This window comes from Eurosta solidaginis, chromosome 1 (genome assembly GCF_040869045.1).
Source record: "Eurosta solidaginis isolate ZX-2024a chromosome 1, ASM4086904v1, whole genome shotgun sequence".
NCBI lineage: Eukaryota > Metazoa > Arthropoda > Insecta > Diptera > Tephritidae > Eurosta > Eurosta solidaginis.
In genome coordinates, this window is record NC_090319.1 from 317,396,750 (window position 1) to 317,419,613 (window position 22,864).

General features: G+C 37.5%; 1 protein-coding gene across 25 annotated transcripts in view; it reads right to left on the reverse strand.

Annotated features, from left to right (window-relative positions):
* The window catches only part of tws (protein phosphatase 2 regulatory subunit tws), a 129,418-nt gene that overhangs the window by 35,794 nt on the left and 70,760 nt on the right, over positions 1-22,864 (reverse strand). Inside the window, exons 1-2 of one of the 25 annotated variants that reach the window (XM_067761710.1) lie at positions 20,664-20,808; positions 16,321-16,740 (exon numbers count right to left, since the gene is read on the reverse strand). The exons of 15 other annotated variants lie outside the window; for them this stretch is intronic. In XM_067761710.1, coding sequence (XP_067617811.1) covers positions 16,321-16,327 — 7 coding nt within the window. In that variant the 5' untranslated portion in view covers positions 16,328-16,740; positions 20,664-20,808. 9 more of the 25 variants (XM_067761712.1, XM_067761716.1, XM_067761713.1 and 6 more) reach the window with 9 other exon arrangements.

A 22,864-nucleotide genomic window follows, 5' to 3' on the forward strand; every position in this document is an offset into this window, starting at 1 on the left:
TCAAATTTTTTAGATGCTTAAGCTCACTATTGTGCCAGGGAGATTTATAAAAGTGGAGGGTAGCCGCTAAACATCCGTTTAGCGGTGAGCTAATGTGAGAAGGCGACAACCTGGCTAGGCCACTCTGACATAATCGGTTTAAAGGCTAGCCGGGGGAGATCTCATCGGTAGCGTCTGTACACCTCTAGGTGCAGCTGCAAGCGGGAAATAAATTTGTAGATATATTTTTATATATTTGTTTATTAAAGCTATTCTTTTCAAGAATATTTCATACAATGAATATTTTTGATAGATAAAATGAAAATCTAAAATCATTTTTTCTATGAATATAGGAAAACATTTCTCATACAAAGTTATTTAAAGTTTATAGTAATAATTAACTTAAAAATTACAATTAAAATTAATCATAATATAACTCGGGCGTCTGTCTTGGAGCAAGCGGCTCGCTATATAAACGTGCCAAGTAATATTTTCACCCCCGCTGAGCGGGTTGTGCGCTGGGCTTGGGACCCGCCACGTAAAACCATACTCCAATGAAATATAGCAACAAGCCTCGGATAAATACACTCTCTATTGATGACGGCCATGGAAAACATTTGAAGGACAATGAATTGAGGCACCTGGAACGTCCGCTCCCTGAATGGGATTGGTGCAGATGCCCGGCTGGTTGATATCCTCGTCAAAGCAAAATCTGACATCACCGCCATTCAAGAAATGCGTTGGACGAAGCAAGGAAGAAAGAAGATCAAAAATTGTGACATCTATTGGAGTGGCCATACGAATAAGCGCAGTTTCGGCGTCGGATTCGTGGTGGGAGAGAGACTTTGTCGCCAAGTTCTGGCGTTCACAACTGTGGACGAACGTCTCGCCGCTATCCGAATAAAAGCAAAATTTTTTAATATATCATTCATCTGCGCCCATGCGCCGACAGAGGAGAAAGACGATGAGGTGAAAGACACTTTTTATGAACAATTAGAACGCACATACGAGCGCTGCCCCCGTCACGATATAAAAGTAGTGCTTGGTGACTTTAACGCCAGGGTGGGCAAAGAAGGTGTTTTTGGCCCTACAGTCGCAAAGTTCAGCCTACACAATGAAACTTCTCCTAACGGACTGAGGCTGATTGACTTTGCCGGTGCTCGAAACATGGTCATATCCAGCACGAGGTTCATGCATAAAAAGATACATCAAGCTACATGGCTGTCTCCTGATCGAAATACTCGCAATCAGATCGATCACGTTGTGATAGACGGACGGCATGCCTCCAGTGTTTTAGATGTGCGCACGATCCGAGGACCTAACATCGACTCGGACCATTATCTCGTTGCAGCCAAAATACGCCTCAACGCGGCTAAAACCAAGGAACAAAAAACACAAGAAAAGCGAGACGTCGAAAAGCTTCAATCACAACAGACTGCCAATGATTTCGCAACTCGACTCTCACACCTGCTCTCTGAGAGCACAACTCATCCTGAAGGAATACAGGAGCAGTGGGAGCATATCTCCAAAGCACTTCGTACTGCCGCCGAAGAAAAAATTGGTTATCGGCGGCCACGAAAAAACAACTGGTACGATGAAGAATGCCGCGTTGCAACCGAAAGAAAAGACGCTGCCTACAGGGCTACGTTAAAAGCGAGCGCGACAAGAGGAGTGTGTGAACGCTATCGTGAGTTGAAAAAGGAAGCGAGACGTCTTTTCAGGAAGAAAAAAGCAGAAGCAGAAAGGCGTGAGTGTGAGGAGCTTGAGCTGCTAGCCACCAGGAATAACGCCCGAAAATGTTACCAAAAAATACGTCCTGCTATATGGGGCAGAAGCATGGACCATGACAACAGCAGATGAAGCGGCTTTGGGAGTGTTCGAAAGAAAAGTTCTTCGAAAGATTTATGGACCTCTACGCGTTGGCGATGGTGAGTACCGAAGAAGATTTAATGATGAGCTGTACGAGCTATACGCAGACATCAACATAGTCCAGCGAATTAAAACGCAGCGGCTCCGCGCGCCTTGTTGGACGGCCATAACCGTTTAGACGGTTAAGCGCCAATTAGTAAGTAAGTAAGATTTATAAATTTTCTTTTTATATACCCGCACGATTTATTCACAAATCTTATGAATTTCATTTTTAAATACATTGAAATACTTTCCAAATTCACTTTCGCCAAACATTGCATCCCAATCAATGCCACCTAAAGCAGAATTTAAACGATTAAAATCACAACATCAATAATTGAACGATGTTTTCATATTTGATGTAGGAATACAGAAATACTCCAGAAACTGAATTTCAAGCTTTAAGGGCAGGTGATGCAAGTATGGTGGCGAAATTGAAGACGCAGGTTCAGAGATAACAAAACTAATATTGTTAGTTACAAAAATTAAATCAAGAGTGCGATGTAAAGAATTATGGAAACTATTAATTTGAGATAAACCCACCCCACCAAAATTATCAATAAGATACGATTCATAAGAGCTGTTAATGTTAATAGGAGTTAAATAAAGATTGTTTTAAAGAGAGATCCAGCTAACATTAATTAAATTAAAATCCACAAGTACACATAGCTGCGTTTCTCCCATACTTCGCTTAAGATTTAAGACATTATTTACATGGACCTTATAAATACTTTCTGGGCTGGACGGCGGAATGTATGAAGCACAAATGAGCAGTTGACACAAAGAGCCATGAATCCGCACACAAAGTTGATCAGTTGAAGAAATAAGCGAGGCCTGAAGACAAACCGGGCGGCAATCAGCACACCACCTCCTATATTTAAGCCAGTCTTTGTTGCATCTCTATCCTTACGGAAAACATGATAAAGCTTAGGATCAAAAAATTCAGCATCTTAGAAATTACTGTTTAGCCAAGTCTCGATGATGACAAATACATCATACTCCAACAAAGAGCTAAATAGACGCACATTTTCGGTCTTCTTCTTTCCTTTCTAAGACCAGAAACATTTTTAAAAAAGATCTTGATAGATTTGCATGGCAAGTGATTGATGATATTAGATGGCGCTATACTGCTGTAGCCATAAGGTCTGCACTCAAGCTGCCTCGAGGCCTAAGCCTTGTTGCAGTTGCTAACGCGATGTTTTTGGCTGTTAGGTATGCAGGCGGAATGTGTAGAATGGCATGCAACTCTGCTGTCGGGGTAGTTTTTAAGGCTCCCGTAAAGGGAACCTTGGTTCGGGGATAATTTTTCTTATAAAATTAGCAACATTGTAAAAACCTTTAATCAACCAAAACATATTAAATGTAATCATTTTCGTAATTGATATTAGAGAAAAATTGTAAGTTTACAAACGGCGATGGTTACTAGGACATGTTTCTGAATTTCACTTCTTCATCAGCTAGCTTTTCGGGAGCTGAGCGTTGAACTCGAGTCTCCAACATTCACATCAGTGCAAGCCTTTTTTAGCTGCTACGCCATATGAATGTTCCGTTGTTCGCTGTACAATTGGTCTCTAAGAGTTGCCTTTTTTGTTTATATTCCTTTTGATCACCATGTAGGCACATACACTCTGTATGTAGTTTATTCCTAATGGTGTGGATATGATTTTTAGGCGTGCTTTTGAAAGCTTAGTAACATTTGTTCGGATTTTTACAGTATTTGTTTTTAATACTTCCGCTGTTACTATTATATCAATATGATCATATGTATTTAATTAGCGAGCTTTGCTCATATTGCTTTATACAATGGTTTTTGTAATTGATATTAGATCAAAAGGAATATAAACAAAAAAGGCAACTCTTAGAGACCAATTGTACAGCGAACAACGGAACATTCATATGGCGTAGCAGCTAAAAAAGGCTTGCACTGATGTGAATGTTGGAGACTCGAGTTCAACGCTCAGCTCCCGAAAAGCTAGCTGATGAAGAAGTGAAATTCAGAAACATGTCCTAGTAACCATCGCCGTTTGTAAACTTACAATTTTTCTCTAATATCAATTACAAAAACCATTGTATAAAGCAATATGAGCAAAGCTCGCTAATTAAATACATATGATCATATTGATATAATAGTAACAGCGGAAGTATTAAAAACAAATACTGTAAAAATCCGAACAAATGTTACTAAGCTTTCAAAAGCACGCCTAAAAATCATATCCACACCATTAGGAATAAACTACATACAGAGTGTATGTGCCTACATGGTGATCAAAAGGAATATAAACAAAAAAGGCAACTCTTAGAGACCAATTGTACAGCGAACAACGGAACATTCATATGGCGTAGCAGCTAAAAAAGGCTTGCACTGATGTGAATGTTGGAGACTCGAGTTCAACGCTCAGCTCCCGAAAAGCTAGCTGATGAAGAAGTGAAATTCAGAAACATGTCCTAGTAACCATCGCCGTTTGTAAACTTACAATTTTTCTCTAATATCAATTACAAAAACCATTGTATAAAGCAATATGAGCAAAGCTCGCTAATTAAATACATATGATCATATTGATATAATAGTAACAGCGGAAGTATTAAAAACAAATACTGTAAAAATCCGAACAAATGTTACTAAGCTTTCAAAAGCACGCCTAAAAATCATATCCACACCATTAGGAATAAACTACATACAGAGTGTATGTGCCTACATGGTGATCAAAAGGAATATAAACAAAAAAGGCAACTCTTAGAGACCAATTGTACAGCGAACAACGGAACATTCATATGGCGTAGCAGCTAAAAAAGGCTTGCACTGATGTGAATGTTGGAGACTCGAGTTCAACGCTCAGCTCCCGAAAAGCTAGCTGATGAAGAAGTGAAATTCAGAAACATGTCCTAGTAACCATCGCCGTTTGTAAACTTACAATTTTTCTCTAATATCAATTACAAAAACCATTGTATAAAGCAATATGAGCAAAGCTCGCTAATTAAATACATATGATCATATTGATATAATAGTAACAGCGGAAGTATTAAAAACAAATACTGTAAAAATCCGAACAAATGTTACTAAGCTTTCAAAAGCACGCCTAAAAATCATATCCACACCATTAGGAATAAACTACATACAGAGTGTATGTGCCTACATGGTGATCAAAAGGAATATAAACAAAAAAGGCAACTCTTAGAGACCAATTGTACAGCGAACAACGGAACATTCATATGGCGTAGCAGCTAAAAAAGGCTTGCACTGATGTGAATGTTGGAGACTCGAGTTCAACGCTCAACTCCCGAAAAGCTAGCTGATGAAGAAGTGAAATTCAGAAACATGTCCTAGTAACCATCGCCGTTTGTAAACTTACAATTTTTCTCTAATATCAATTACAAAAACCATTGTATAAAGCAATATGAGCAAAGCTCGCTAATTAAATACATATGTAATCATTTTCAATATATTTCTTTTCTTCATAAGATAGCTGTGGCAATTTTTAACGAAATTCCAGGAGAAGGCTTCTCTTCCACTTTGTACAGTGTTACTTTTTATACTCAGTTGAGCAGAGCTCACAGAGTATATTAACTTTGATTGGATAACGGTTGGTTGTACAGGTATAAAGGAATCGAGATAGATATAGACTTCCATATATCAAAATCATCAGTATCGACAAAAAATTTGATTGAGCCATGACCATCCGTCCGTCCGTTAACACGATAACTTGAGTAAATTTTGAGATATCTTGATGAAATTTGGTATGTAGGTTCCTGGGTACTCATCTCAGATCGCTATTTAAAGTGAACGATATCGGACTATAACCACCCCCACTTTTTCGATAACGAATATTTCGAAAATTCGAAAAGTGCGATAATTCATTACCAAAGACGGATAAAGCGATGAAACTTGGAAGGTGAGTTGAACTTATGACGCAGAATAGAAAATTAGTAAAATTTTGGCAATGGGCGTGGCACCGCCCACTTTTAAAAGAAGGTAATTTAGAAGTTTTGCAAACTGTAATTTGGCAGTCGTTGAAGATATCATGATGAAATTTGGCAGGAACGTTACCCCTTTTACTATATGTATGCTTAATAAAAATTTGCAAAATCGGAGAAAAAAAATTTTTTTGAAGTCAAATTTTAACAAAAAATTTAATATCTTTACAGTATATAAGTAAATTATGTCAACATTCAACTCCAGTAATGATATGGTGCAACAAAATACAAAAATAAAAGAAAAATTCAAAATGGGCGTGGCTCCGCCCTTTTTCATTTGATTTGTCTAGGATACTTTTAATGACATAAGTCGAACAAAAATTTACCGATCTTTGTGAAATTTGGTAGGGGCTTAGATTCTAGGACAGTAACTGTTTTCTGTGAAAATGGGCGAAATAGGTTGAAGCCACGCCAAGTTTTTATACACAGTCGACCGTCTGTCCTTCCGCTCGGCCTTTAACACGATAACTTGAGCAAAGATCGATATATCTTTACTAAACTCAGGTCATGTACTTATCTGAAGTCACTTCGTATTGGTATAAAAAATGGCCGAAATCCGACTATGACACGCCCACTTTTTCGATATCGAAAATTACGAAAAATAAAATAAAAATGCCATAATTCTATACCAAATACAAAAAAAGGGCTGAAACATGGTTTATTGACGCAAAATATTACTTTGGAAAAAAACTTTGTAAAATAGGTGTGAAACCTACCATATTAAGTAGGAGAAAATGAAAAAGTTCTGCAGGGCGAAATCAAAAGCCCTTGGAATCTTGGCAGAAATACTGTTCGTGGTATGACATATATAAATAAATTAGCGGTACCCGACAGAAGATGTTCTGGGCAACCCTGGTCCACATTTTGGTCGATATCTGGAAAACGCCTTCTCATATACAACTACCAATTCTCCCTTTGAAAACCCTCATTTATACCTTTAATTTGATACCCATATCGTACAAACACATTAAAGAGTCACCTTTATGGCGATATCTCGAAACGGCGTCCACCTGTAGAACTAAGGCCCACTCCCCTTTAAAATAGTCATTATCACGTTTTGTTTAATACCCATATTGTACAAACGCATTCTAGAGTCAACCCTGGTCCAACTTTATGGCGATATCTCGAAAAGGCGACCACCTATAGAACTAAGTGCCACTCCCTTTTAAAATAATCATTAACACCTTTCATTTGATACCCATATCGTACAAACAAATTCTAGAGTCGCCCCTGGTCCACCTTTATGGCGATATCTCGAAAAGGCGTCCACCCATAGAAATAAAGCCCACTCCCTTTTAAAAAACTCATTAACACCTTTCATTTGATACCCATATCGTACAAAAAAATTCTAGAGTCACCCCTGGTCCACCTTTAGGGCGATCTCTCGAAAAGGCGTCCACCTATAGAACTAAGGCCCACGCCCTTTTAAAATACTCATTAACACCTTTCATTTGATACCCATATCGTACAAGCAAAGTCTAGAGTCAGCCCTGGTAGACCTTTATGGCGATATCCCTAAATGGCGTCCATCTATAGAACTATGGCCCACTCCGTCTTAAAATACTCTTTAATACCTTCCATTTGATACACATTCTAGGGTTACCCGAGGTTCATTTTCCTACATGGTGATTTTCCTTTGTCTACAAAGCTCTCAACTGAGTATGTAATGTTCGGTTACACCCGAACTTAGCCTTCCTTACTTGTTAATTTTAACTAGGCACGGGACCTTAATCTGCAAGGCAGATGAATTCACCAAGAGAAGCTTAAACTCGGAACCAAAATATTCAGTAACATATACAATTAGATGTTAAGTTTTTAATATTAAAACTACTATGTAAATAAATATCTTAGTCAATCGACATAAATTACAATACAGATTTAAAAAAAACTTAGATAAGCGCAGAACAAATAAATAGTTATAAGTGAGATATTATTGAGCAGATGCGGCTCGAGCGCCAAGTAATAAACGGAAAACTTGTGTTTGTAAAACTCATTAGATTCCGTATGCAAAGAATTTTCACATCATTGTGCTCTAAAGTTTTTCTATTTTACATATAGAGGGACGTCTTAGTTATTAATGTGGCGTAGGGGGAGTCAATTTGTTCAAAACACAATTTTGTTTTACACAAATAAAATGTTTTTCCCAAATGTTTCTTCGGTCCACGACATTTCTCTCGTATTCAAGTTGGTATAAACTTAAAACCCCAGCGGGTTAGGGGATCAGAGGAGCTTGGGGTCGCCAGAGCCTCGTCTGTTAGTGAAACATAATTCGCCGCGGATAGGTGAGGTTGACACATGGGTTTGGAGAAGCTATATATTGCGCTGGCAACCTGAAGGGTTGCGCTACACAGCCCCTTTAATCTGGTATTTTAGTCGCCTCTTACGACAGGCATACCTACCGCGGGTATATTCTGATCCCCTAACCCGCTGGGGTACGATAGCACCTTCTTTACAATTTATTTTAAAAATGCCTTATCTAATCTTTTAACATATACAATTCTTCTGTCACGGTTTTAAAGGCTGAACTCCTCCGAAACGGCTGAACCGATTCTCATGAAATTTTGTTAGCATATTGGGTAGGTCTGAGAATCGGCCAACGTCTACCTTTTTTTCGCTACGTGTAAGGGTCTTGAGATCAAAACGTGGACCCGGGTACCCCTAGAATGTGTGTATACAATATGGATATCAAATGAAGGCTGTTGATGAGTGCTATAGTACAGGATAATTTTCATACAACTGGGAGGCTAGGGTCTCGAGATATAGCCCAAAACGTGGACCCGGGTACCCCTAGAATTTGTTTATACAATATGGATATCAAATGAAAGCTGTTGATGAGTGCTATAGTACAGGATAATTTTCATACAACTGGGAGGCTGGGTCTCGAGATATAGCCCAAAACGTGGACCCGGGTAACCCTAGAATATGCTTATTCAATATGGATATCAAATGAAAGCTGTTGATGAGTGCTATAGTACAGGATAATTTTCATACAACTGGGAGAATAGGGTCTCGAGATATAGCCCAAAACGTGGACCCGGGTACCCCTAGAATGTGTTTATACAATATGGATATCGAATGAAAGCTGTTGATGAGTGCTATAGTACAGGATAATTTTCATACAACTGGGAGGCTAGGGTCTCGAGATATAGCACAAAACGTGGACCCGGGTACCCCTAGAATTTGTTTATACAATATGGATATCAAATGAAAGCTGTTGATGAGTGCTATAGTACAGGATAATTTTCATACAACTGGGAGGCTAGGGTCTCGAGATATAGCACAAAACGTGGATCCGGGTACGCCTAGAATGTGTTTATACAATACGGATATCAAATGAAAGCTTTTGATGAGTGCTATAGTACAGGATAATTTTCATACAACTGGGAGAATAGGGTGTCGAGATATAACCCAAAACGCGGACCCGGATACACCTAGAATATGTTTTTACATTATGGGTATCAAATTGAAGCTGTTGATGTATGCTTTAGTACAGAGTAAGTTTTACACCGCTGGGTGACTACGGTCTCGAGATATACGCCAAAACATGGACCCGGATACACCTAGAATGTGTTTTTATATTATGGGTATCAAATAGACGCTGTTGATGTGTGCTATTGTGTTATGTGCGGAAACGTGTACAACAGAACATATCTTGGATTCTGAACTTAGTATTCCGACATACAAATGCATTCGTTGCGACTCTCAAAGTAGGCATACTGGCGGTGTTGTCATGTATGTGAATGAAAATATACAATTTAGCATAGTTTGTAATAAAGCTATCAACATGAATGTGTGGTGCATTATTGTAAAAATAAACGCGTTAAAATGGAAAATCGGTGTACTATATCACTCTCCAAGTAGCAGTGACTCCACCTTTATTACTTATCTAAATGAAATCATCACTGAACATATCAAGGAGGCGGATAATAATTTAATAATTGGTGATTTTAATATCAATGTAAATGTATCGTCAACATACTCAAACCAGCTAACAAGTTTATTTGCACAAATGGCAATGATACAAAGGATAAACTTCGACACAAGGATAACAGAGTACTCGTCTACAAGAATTGATTTGCTATTCAGTAACAATGATAAAGTTAAAGCAGTGAATATAGGTGAAAATCGCATTTCTGACCATGAGACAATCCACTTCGAAGTGCCAACAACAAAGCTTTGTAAAATGAGAACGTATGCTACTGTTACATGTTGGGAGTACTATAGTGCTGAAAATCTTTTAACTTTGCTACGAACATGCGATTTCAGCTTTATGTCAATTTCCGGAGTAGAAACTAAAACTAAAGCCCTGAACGAAGTTTTAACTGAGGCTATGCAAGCACTGACTTATATAAAGAGGACCCAAATACAGATAAGAAATAAGTGGTACGACCGAGAATTAACAAACCTGCATAAAAGAAAAATAGAATCTTATAAAACTGCTCGAAATACTGGATTTTGGGACGAATATAACGTCATTATGAAAATACATATATAAAAGAACCATAATTTATAAAAAAAAAGAAATACATGGAAGATAGAGTAAATCATAACAATGGCGATATGAAACTTATGTGGAAGTGTCTAAAAGACCTCGTCGAGCTTAATGATGTTAAAAAACATATCACTAAATTTGTAATTAACGGTGAATGCCTGGAAAACGAATATGATATAGCTAATGCCCTAAATAACTTTTTTATACAAAGTATTGTTGAAATTAACGATATCATCGAAGAAATTGTAAATGGGGATGAAATAAGCGTAAATCATAGTAATCCATTTGAAACATTTAAATTTACTGACATTGTAGTGGACGATATTATTATTATCACAAAATCACTTAAAAACAAATATGGCGGCGACAAGCTTTTATCGGAGGATGTCGTTAAAGATGCCATGACATATACTGCTAATTTCTACAAAGACATAATTAACGAATCCTTAAACAGCGGTATTGTACCTAGTTACTGGAAAATTTCAAAAAAATTGAAAAAGTAAAAAATACAATGAAACCTGAGGAACTACGTCCAATTAACACGTTACCTACAGATGAAAAAATTATGGAGACAGTGAAGGATCAACTTGTGGCATACTTAGAGAAGCACAATGTGATTATCCCAGAACAATCGGGATTCAGGAAGAGCCATTCTTGTGAAACAGCGTTGAATATGGTAATTGCAGATTGGAAAGAAGACATGGCGGACAAAAAATTTACGGTGTCTGTCTTCTTGGATTTAAAACGGGCTTTTGAAACTGTCGATAGATCTGAGCTATTGGACGTTATGTTTAAAATTGGTATAAGAGGAAAGGCGTTGGAATGGTTCCGGAGTTATTTGGGTGACAGAAAACAGAGAACGATAATTGGAAAGGAGGTTTCATCAGTGGTGGATGTTAACATTGGTTTACCACAAGGCTCGGTCTTGGCGCCAATATTGTTTACATTGTATATCAATGATATCAAAAGATGCTTAAAATATTGTAAAATACGTCTATTTGCGGATGATGCATTGCTTATCATAAGTGAAAAATATGCAGAATGTGCCATGCTGAAAGTACAAGAAGACCTGGACTCGCTATACAAATGGTTATGCCTTAGAAAACTGAAATTAAATGTCGAAAAAACTAAGTTCATGATATCTTGTAAAAACACTAATATCATAAGTAACAATTGTTTAAATAATATTACGCTGAAGGTAAAAAACATGGAAATCCAAAGAGTAGACAAAATTAAGTATTTAGGAGTTTTGATTGATGATAATCTAAATTTTGGAGAGCATGTAACTTATCTGGAAAGGACAATTGCACAGAAAATAGGCTTCATGTATAGAACATGTAAACATATCTGTCAAAGTCATAAAATATTGATATATCGTTCAATTATTGAACCACACTTTATTTATTGTCCTACTATTCTGCTATTAAGTAATGATATGTATATTAAGAAACTTCAAATACAGCAAAACAAGGCAATGCGATTAATTTTAAAATGTCCTCCAAGAACGCCAAAAATTGTAATGCTCAATAGATTAAACTGGCTTAGTATTAAGCAGTCAGTTAGTTATTTCACATTGAAATTTATACACCAACTTAGGTTAGGAATGTTACCGAATTACCTGAGTAGTAAAATACATTATAATCATGAAATCCACAATTATGGAACTAGAAATTGCAATAATATAAGACTGCCTAGAATAAGAACTGAGTTCGCCAAAATGTCTCTTGAATATTTAGGGTATAAAATGTATAATGAGTTACCTTCTGATATGAAAGACTGTGAAAATATTAGTAAGTTCAAAGAAAAATTGTTTTTATATTGTACGTCACTAAATGTGACATGAGTATTTATTTTAACCTAAACTAGGTATTAAAGACCGTAATAATAAATAAATAAATAAATAAATAAATAAATAAAAATATAATACAGAGTAAGTTTTACACCGCTGAGTGACTAGGGTCTCGAAATATAGGCCAAAACATGGACCCGGATACCGCTAGAATGTGTGTGTATTATGGATATCAAATGAAAGCTGTTGGTGAGAGCTCTGAAGTTCATTGCGATATTCGATTTAGTCGCATCAACCTGGCAAAACTGATAAATATGCATGCGAAGCCGAAATAAAGACATGAATTAACAATACCCACATACTTATTTGCATACGTCCTATTCGATTTGCATGAAATTTCGTATATAAATTTGCCTATATTAGTATTTACGATGCTTTTTTCCGGGAAGTATAATAGAGACGGACTGGGACTGGGATTAGGACTAGGACTGGGACTGAGACTCGGAATGGGACTGGGACAAAATACATACCACCCTGTGGGACTGGCAATAAGAGATGAAGAAGAAGGAGAAAAATTTGAAAGAAGAGCAAAGAGAGAAGGATACTGAGAAAGAGATAGAATGAGACGAAGATGGAGATGAAGCGAAAAAGACGGAGGGAGGAGTGAATAAAGAGATTAGGAAAAAGTGTAGAGGGGTAGGGCATAGTTAGACGAAAAACGCTTATTAAAATGTATGCAGATAGGCCAAATTTAGGGCAGAACAACGTCTGCCGGGTCTGCTAGTATCATTATAAATTCAATACGTTCATAACGTTAAATGGTTTTTAAAACGGAAGCTGGGATAGAATAATATTCCACTCAGCAGGGGCATATTTCGGAACTATCTTCAGATAATTTTAGGCTCATTTCGGGATCATATAGGAAGTATCTCCAGGTCATTCTAGAACTTTTTTCGATATCATTTGTAAAATATTTTGGTGTTATTTCGGTACTATTTTCGGATTGTTTAAAAAACAACGGACTAACTTTGAATCATATCGTAACTATCTCCGAATAATTACGGAATTGTTCTACGGATAATTTCGATCATTTAATTACCACTTGAAAACTATTTGCTTACAAATTATTTTAAGATTATTTAATAATTTGGGAAAAATTTAAACAACGTGACATCAGGACGGACAAGGCGACAGCTGGTCACGTTGTTTAAATTTTTCCCAAATTATTAAATAAATTATAAAATTAAAAAATTGCTTCAAATAAATGTTTTCATACATTTAAAAAAAAAAAAAAAAAAGCAATATGGGCAATCCCCGATTATTAAAAATCATATTTTAAGATTATTTCGGCACCAATTTAGTACTAAGGCCGACTTATTTCGGGGCTATCTCAGGGATTGCTTTCGTTTTCGTTGAGCGACTATTTCGAGATAGTTTTGGAGTATACTTATCTGTATCTACGTAATCTGTAAATTTGTTGTTACTTGTACAGCTTATATCAATCTATTTGTTCATTAAATTAAATTGTTTAAACTTCAAAATTGTTATCCAGTTTGTAAGGTTTGTAACACCATAGACTGAATTGAATTAACTAAATAAATAAATAAATTTCGGGGTCATTTCGGGATAAAGATAAAATTAAAACTATTTCGGAAAAAATTCGGTCTATCTCCGAATGGTTTTAGGCTCATTTCAGCAACATTTCCGAAAAATCTCCCGATCACTGCAGAATATTTTGGGAGCATTTTTGGTATACTTAATTTTTGTTATGTTCTGGGATAATTTAGGAACACGTTCCATGCTAGTTCTGGATAATTTCGAGAATATTTCTTATTTAACACCGAATATTTAGTCCCAAACTTCGGTATTGTTTTCAGGATAACTTCGGATGCACCACCAAATAATTTCGTGGCCAATGCATAACTTATTTAAAAAAATTAAAGATTTTAATTCAACAGTGGGCGCTTTCAGCGCACACTATTTTTATTGATACGTTACAAACGTGTTTCCGTTCTTTGAAGTTATAGAAAATTTGTTTTCTGAACGGGGAGTTGCCAAATGAAATAGTTATCCTTAAAATTTCACCCCAGCGGGTGAGGGGCTCAGAATATACCCGCAGTAGGTATGCCTGCTGTAAGAGGCGTCTAAAATACCAGATTCAAGGGGTTGTGTAGGGCAACCCTTTCAAGGGGCTGCCAGCGTAATATGTAGCTTCTCCAACCCAAATCCTGTTGCTTTAACAGCCGAGGCTCTGGCGACCCCAATTTTCTTATGGATCTATCGGGTGAGAGGGCAGGATGGCAAAATCCCAATTGTTGAGTGGATCAAATATACTCAACGGTGCGTTCAGAAAAAAATCACTCAACGACTGCTCAACATTAGTGTTCGCTGAAAGCGCCCAAGGACTGCTTTATTTCATTCGTTGATATAAAGTCTCCAACAATGCCTCCAATTTGCTCGTTGATGTTTTTGTGGCGAAAAGAACACTACTCGGAGGCTTTGGGGAGTGCAATCCAAGTTGATGGTCCTTTGCCGGATGCAGATCCGGTAACTAGCACCATTAAGGTACCAGCCCGACCGTCTCGGAAACGATTTAGTATGACCACATGAAAACTTCGAGGCCATACCGTCCTCCCACCCCTTAGAAATTATCATTCAACGACTGCTCGACATTAGTGTTCGCTGAAAGTGCCCACCGTCTGATTTCTTTCATTCGTCGACATAAAGGACCAGTGAGGTTGACAATTGGGTTGGAGAAGCTATAAATTGCGCTGGCAACCTTTTGAAATGATTGCGCTACACAACCCATGCTGGCAGTACTTGGGGAAAAGACAAAGAAACGCTCATTACCACATACAAAGCAATTGGCCAGCCGATTGCATGCCACACGTCCCCTATATGGTCGCCAAGCCTAAAAACTACTCACTGGAAGAAGCTGCAGGGCTACCAAAATACTGTTCTCAGAACCGCCGCGGGCTGTCTTCTTATGTCCCCAGAACACCATCTACATAATGAGGCGAGAATACTCCCTATCAGGGAGAGAAAGGAGATGCTAACCAAACAGTTCCTGTTGAATACCCAGAAACCTGGGCATCCCAACAGACATCTGATTGATGAGCCAACACCACCTAGGGGCTTAAGGAGTCATCTCCGTAAGCATTATGAGGAAATACGGCACCTGAGAACTCAGCCGTATGAAGCAAAAAAACACAAGCAGGTCCTCAGTGAACTCCACAAACAGGCGTCGGACCTTTATGCCAGGAATTGCCCGGTGAATCCAGTACTCAAAGAACAGTACCCAAAACTTGCGGAGGAGGAACGCATACTCCCCACGGAAACGCGATTCTCCCTAGCTCAACTTCGTTCTGGATACTGTAATAGGCTAAACTCTTACCTATCCAGAATCAACCCCGACATATAAAATGTATGCCCCGCTTGCAATGTGTCCCACATGACACCAACCATCTCTTCAATTGTAATGTGGAAACAACGCCTCTAACACCCTTCTCATTATGGTACACCCCTGTTGTGAACTGCAAGTTTCCTTGGACTCCCGTTAGAGTATAATGATGACAATTTACACTGCTACAACAACAACAACAACAACAACAACAACAACAACAACAACAACAACAACAGGCATACCAGCCGCGGGTATATTCTAAGCCCCCTAACCCGCTGGGGGACAGCTCGCTTGTTGTTGTAGCTAATGTAGCTACTTAGCAGCTTTGCAATGTTTAATAAATTTTTAAAACATCTACGATATGTCAAACCAAATTTACAAAACTATGCAATTCCTCGTACACAAACGCACGCTTACATAAAACAACAACTGATAACGATGACAATTTACACTGCTACAACAACAACAGGCATACCAGCCGCGGGTATATTCTAAGCCCCCTAACCCGCTGGGGGACAACTCGCTTGTTGTTGTAGCTAATGTAGCTACTTAGCAGCTTTGCAATGTTTAATAAATTTTTAAAACATCTATGATTTGTCAAACCAAATTTACAAAACCATGCAATTCCTCGTACACAAACGCACGCTTACATAAAACAACAACTTGGCATCTAGTATTAAATCGTATTTAAGTAATGCATGACGAAGCTAATAGAAAATATAAGCAAGTATTATGTATTTACATACATATGTACGTACAACCAAAGGAGGAACTTACCGGCCATGACAACTTAGTGATGTGCTCGCTGGATGCTTCTACGGCAGCTACTTAATTGCGTTTTAGTGGTGAAGATAACTTTTTTTTAGTTTTTTTTTTTTGCGATACAATAAATCTATGTGTATGTAGGTTTGTGAGAACGTGAGTAAAGATATAGCAGGACGTATTGATTCCACAGTAGTTAGGGTATATCGAATAGAAATAATAAAAAAATAATAATAAATAACTTAGCACAAATACACTAATTTTTTGTTTTTTTTTTTTCACGTTCCTTTCTGTTGTATGTCTTTTTGCACTTGCTTATACATGTAATAAAATTAGTTTTAATTTTTTATTTTAATTTTAGTATCCGTTTTTTTTCTTTTTGCGAGTCTTTGCTGTTCTATCATAAATTCTCCTCATTCATATTCAATTCGCACACTATATTGAGGGGAAAATATAATCAAATAAATACAATAAAGAAAACAAAAAGAGATTAGCCGACGAACAACGAGGTTTTTCAATTTTTTGCTTTATGCTCGTTCGCAATTTTTCTTTGTTTTTTATTTGTTTGTGGAAGCAAAATGCAGGCAGGCTGCCAACCATCCACAGGCGGTGGCGGCGTTGTCTCACAATAACAAAAAATCCAGCGACTGGTGGTTGGGACGCCGCCGTAAAATACAAACATATCAACGCAAATAAACACGTCGTGGTACATACATAAGTATGACAAAAGCCGAAATAAGAGAGAAACGTGTAGTAAGCGGGAGTATACAAAATGATGAACACGCTCCGAATGACAGTAGAAAGCACATACATTTATTATGCTAGTTTATTTTACTGTGGAACCCCGATAAAATGTACCTTTACCGGTAAAGCTCAATGATAATACTTTCACGTTTATTACAAGATACATTTTATAAAGGGGTTCATGGAAAAAGTGGTTTTAGCCGAGTTTGCTTACTGTGGTATGAGAATAGGTGGATCGCGTTATCTTCATATGCGGGAAATATGTAATTGGACCAAACGGTCATGGGCTCTCTAAAATTATGTCCATAAACCTGCAATATCATATTTCTGCATATGCAGATGGACACGAACTTAGAGTATCAGGTACCTTTCACCAGCATATTACCCACTATAACAATGCGGAACCATATTGGCAAAGCAAAGCTCAAAGTAAATTGTTTATCTATAAAGTATCTTTGTTGTTGTTCTCATCGCACAAATACTTCCTCACGGTATATTGGAATACTAAATGTGTAGGTAGTTCTCTGGGTATACTTCTGGTACTAGCTCGATTGCCGCGAGCACAATTTGTACCCACGACACCTAATTATTTATCGATTTTAGTCGCCTCTTACGACGAACATGTCTTTCTTTTGTAATAATCTAAGATTCTTAACTTGTGATAAGTCATATTAATAGATAGTTCACCAAATATTGGCACACTGATTTTAGAATTTAGTTGTGCCCTATACCTCTGTCGCATTCGTAGTTGTGTGTTCGAAGAAGTAACGATGGTAGGACCCGAAACTGTTTGATCAAGGAAAGAGGCAAGTAAAATCAGACTTGATCCCACTTGGTGCTCCATTGTCGAGTTATCGAAAAACAGTGCGAGAATTGCCAAAATTGTCTTTCAATTAGGCGCAAATAAATGATAAATAATCAACATAATTAATATTTAGCACTTAAATTAGGCATCTTTTGCCGCTGTGAGACCTGCTATGTCAGTTGACGCCAAAACGATTCACCAAGAAGACAAGTCTCCCTCGAACTGCTCCTTCTCTCAACTCAGTGGTGGTCTCCAACTTCCTCCGTTGATTAATAGTTGGTACGATTACTATCATATATTCGCATGATGTTGGATCTCTACCGAAGCACTCTGTTCATAATGTGAGGAATATTAGTAACACTCACATCACTAGTCTGTTGCTAAGTAAATGAAGCCACAACAAAAATAAAGCAGGCAGTCACTTGTATCTACATAAACGAATCAATCATTATCTCTACAGATATGTACGTACACGCAGTGGAGACGGACAAACACATGCATATATCTTATCTGAGATGCTCCCAAAAGTAGGCAATCATCTGTGGAAGCATCACTCACATATACACACGCATGGGCTATGAGAGAAGCTATAACAATCGTCCATCTGTAGTTATAGCTGAGAAATTTATAGTTGGTAAACGAGTAGTAAATTCTAGAAATAGAAACGCCTAGATGTATGCGAACGAGGAAATCACAGAGTATAAAAGGAGGTAAGGCTGATAATCAGAGTCAGTTTGATTTAAGCACGCTATCTGTTGAGAAGTAGAAGTGTTATTTTGAGAGTAATCTAATAAAGACCATTTTGCATTATTGAACATTGGAGTTATTTATTCAACAGTTTAGTGATTCGAACGTTAGCGGAGGTTGCAAATAAGCGGAATTGCAGTAAATTCGTTACAATAACATACATTTCATCATTAGGGCTCCTTTGACACGCGCCATTGGTATCACGGAAGGGGTTATAGATCCTCTGAAGAAAAAAAATGTATAAATAAAAAGAAAATTAAAAATCCTCTGAAGAACTTTTGTTTTATATTGTCGCCACCACTCGTGGGAGGGACGCAACCAATTAAATGGTGTTACACTGAAATGGCAGCCCTTGGTCGGGAAAAATCCCAAGTCGCTACGCTACTTAGAACCGACTGCCTTGGGAAGCGCCACCATTCGTGGTTCACAGCTATACATCAGGAAAGGTATGATAAGACTCTTATAGAGAGTGACTTGTGTTCGTCGAGAGTGTAATTTGCTTTACAATATCCTATTCAGTTCAAAGTAGCCTTTGTTGGCTAGGTGATTTTTGATGATAAATTTTCTAGCGAAATGGCGATCGCATAATTAGGTGCAAATATTCCTACTTTTGAAACAGTTCATCAGCTCGCTAAGTAGTTACATAAAACCAAGTGATGCTGAGCCTTTGTTTAATTTTCTTGGCGATGAATTTGCTTTGCTGTATTTTTCTGTTGATAGCTGAACACGACGGCATTTAGCGGGACAAACTCTTAACAATGGGACCGTTGATACTAGAGGGTTTTGAGACTGGATAAGAAAACGTATCATTCCGTTTCTTTTGCTTCTCAATTTCTTTCTCTTCATCCATCTAGTGAAGTGTTTGTAACGATTAACTTTTCAAAGAAATAATGTAACTGAAAACAGAAAATAACCGTTTAGTAATATAGTTACCCTGATCCCACTGATAGAATTTGCCTGCTTCCAGGTCTCATTTGTAAATGACCAATGCCAATCAATGAGGTTAAATACCTGCTGATCACGGATTGTTTGTGCAGCTGAGGTAACAATCGAGCTTTCACCGTATATATATGTATGTACCTAGTTGTTCTCTAATCGTCGTTCTTTTCTTATGACCTTTATACAACACAATACTCCACTGTTTCTGAATATTTTTTTAGGTTTTACCTGCGCATAAACTTTCGAGTACGTTTTTGAAGCATCACTTTGCCACATTAATTTTGACATGTAAAGCAAGTTTAATATTTGTACATGCTATTTGACCAATTACATAAAAACATGATTATCTATATGTACTAGTTTTAACCACCGCGTGACTTGTTTTTTCTTAAATTATGCCTACTTTGTACGTCTAGAACGGTAGTTTTTAAAGTGATTTCCAAATTAACAAGTGACCAGCTAGGTTGACTTGGTACATTTCATAAAAATAGTCCTCCATCCTCACCCAATCTCCGCATATAAGCATTCTTCACATTAAATGATTGTAAAAATCGACATTTGCACTTTTCATAAAAAAGCTCACAAAACAAACAAAATTTCAAATATCATATGAGCATGTACTAATGAAAATCTAAATAAATCAGCTGCACTTTAATCAGCGCCGCCGTTTAGTGTTTATACGGTGCACTTTTGGAATGAATGAAATCAACAACAAAATCAAAATTCTACCAATATCAGAGACGTAAATTTATAGCTTAACAACGTCTCAGGCCAATATATTAAATATTTTTCGCATTGCTTCTACACTCGCTCTTTCTCAACCTTTTTTTTAACAATTTCTACTGTCATTCTTATGTGTTACATTTTCATATTCCGTTGTGTTCTATATTCGTTTACGAGTTTCAACACTCGCATGTTCGCACACACACTAGTTAAATAATTCTGGTTGCTTCGCAATTTTTGCAGCGGCACGATGACGCCGGCAGCTGCTGCTGCCAACCAATGCCGACAACGTTCGCCAAATAAATCACCACTGTTGTTGTATGCGTCGAGGTATCATGGCGATTTGCAAAAACTAAATTCTTTACATTTAGCACTTTAAGCTATTGAATTTGCTTTATACCATTCGATTATTACTTATGGCAGTTAAGTGTATACTTTTACACGTTTTAAACACTTTAAATTGTTAGTAAAATATCAAAAATTTGCAGAACAAACACAGCAAGGAACTTCGCGACTTCTTAAAACAAATTACGAATTTAGAATGGCAACACCATAATGCTGCCGTTGTGTCCAGCGCAGTGTTGTATTTCTTTAGCCAATTGTAAAGGTGCGAACACATCGGACTTTTGTGTAGTTTTGGCGCTGATGTCTAGAGATGGGAATGGGGTAATACCCGCTAAATTGGTTATTATGGTAAAAATGGGTAAATAACCAAATATTTACCCAAACGAAGGGTAAAAATAATCTTCTGGAAAATATGGGAAACAAACACACCAATTCAATCCAAAATGTACCCAATTTGTCCTATATTGGTGGGTAGTTATCCATTACGCTATCGGTTGAATTAGTTTTAATCTGTAACCCAGCGTTTTTCAAAAAATATTTAGCCAATAATGCATGCCGTCGCAAAAATTTAAGTTTACCCAGTAAACATTTTAAGCAAAAAAAAGAGTCGGGAAAATATTTAAATTGGAGCGTTTACAGTCGGTATGTGCTCTTGTTGTTGTTGTTGTAGCGATAAGGTTGCTCCGCGAGGGCTTTGGGGAGTGTTATCGATGTGATGGTCCTTTGCCGGATACAGATCCGGTACGCTCCGGTAACATAGCACCATTAAGGTGCTAGCCCGACCATCTCGGGAACGATTTATGTGGCCACATTAAACCTTCAGGCCATTCCCTCCCTCCCCATCCCCAAGTTCCATGAGGAGCCAGAGCCTCATCTGTTAGTGAAACAGGATTCGCCGCGGATAGGTGAGGTTGACAATTGCGTTTGGAGAAGCTATATATTGCGCTGGCAACCTGAAGGGTTGCGCTACACAGCCCCTTGAATCTGGTACTTTAGTCGCCTCTTACGACAGCATACCTAACGCGGGTATATTCTGATCCCCTGAACCGCTGGGGGTGTTGGTATGTGCTCATTTCGGAGGCCGAAACCAATGTATTTCCTTTTTGCAATGGTCGTCCTATATGAGCCTATTAACGTACATCATTTGAGCCTAAATAAGAGTCCGACATAAGTCTTAAAAGGTGTTTAAACAGCTCATATTATACTCTACTGGAACTGTCCGGCGTCAGTTTTAACTCTAATAAACTCTGATTATATGACACCTATATGGCCTATTTTTAGGCATCGTCAGCGCTTACTGGGGTTGTATATAGTTGGACAGAACGTGGCAGCTTTGCGGTCACATTAAAAATGTCGAGAACCGTTCGTGAGCGAATAAGGTCGATGCTTATACAAAAAAAAAGAATAGCAAGTGTAACAATAATGTACAAATGTAATTCATTTTGTATTAAAATGAAAAATTGTAACAAAATTTCAAAATTTGTTCGAAACCTCGCTGTGACGAACATAAATAGTTGAAAAATTATAATTTTTGCATGCTAAAATAGGAGCTTTTAAGCCGTTAAATGAAAGGCAAAAATTAAATTTTCTTTTATCCTCCTACGCTTTCCTCCTTTCGACGCTTTCTGAGTTCTACATTGCCCATTTAGTTTGGACTCGTTTCGGCTTCTTAAATTATGAGCGCCGTGAGCATGTTTGAGGGGTAGCTTTGTTTGCGTAACTATGTGTACCCTATAAACATTCTCTTACAGTTCTGGAGTTCAATATGGGTCCGAAAAATATCCGCTTCAAAAATGCTATCACCTTAGTTAGAACCTTTTATGACTCCAGTTTGATGAAATTATAAACAAACGAAAACTATTAAAATCGCTAAACTAGGGTTCTCCGGAATAAAAGTTCAGAAATTTTTCTGCGACAATTTATTCTAAATAAATAATTAATTTAACTAATATTTGTTTCATTTCTATCTTATCCTCATGGGAGTTTTATCATAACAATTATCTTCCCTATATTTTCCGCTTCGGATATATGTCAAAAATTCTTCCTAAAAGCCCTGAAGTAGTGTCATTAAAATACTCAAAATTAGCAGTACTTGACACCAATAGGGCTCATATATGATATCGGAAGGAGGTCTGTATAATACTTATGTTAGAGGCAAAATATGAGCATATATCATTCGCTTCAGGCTCCTAATGAGTTCATAACGAGTGCAAACGATCCAAAGTTTGGACTCCTTTCACACTAATTGTTTACTCC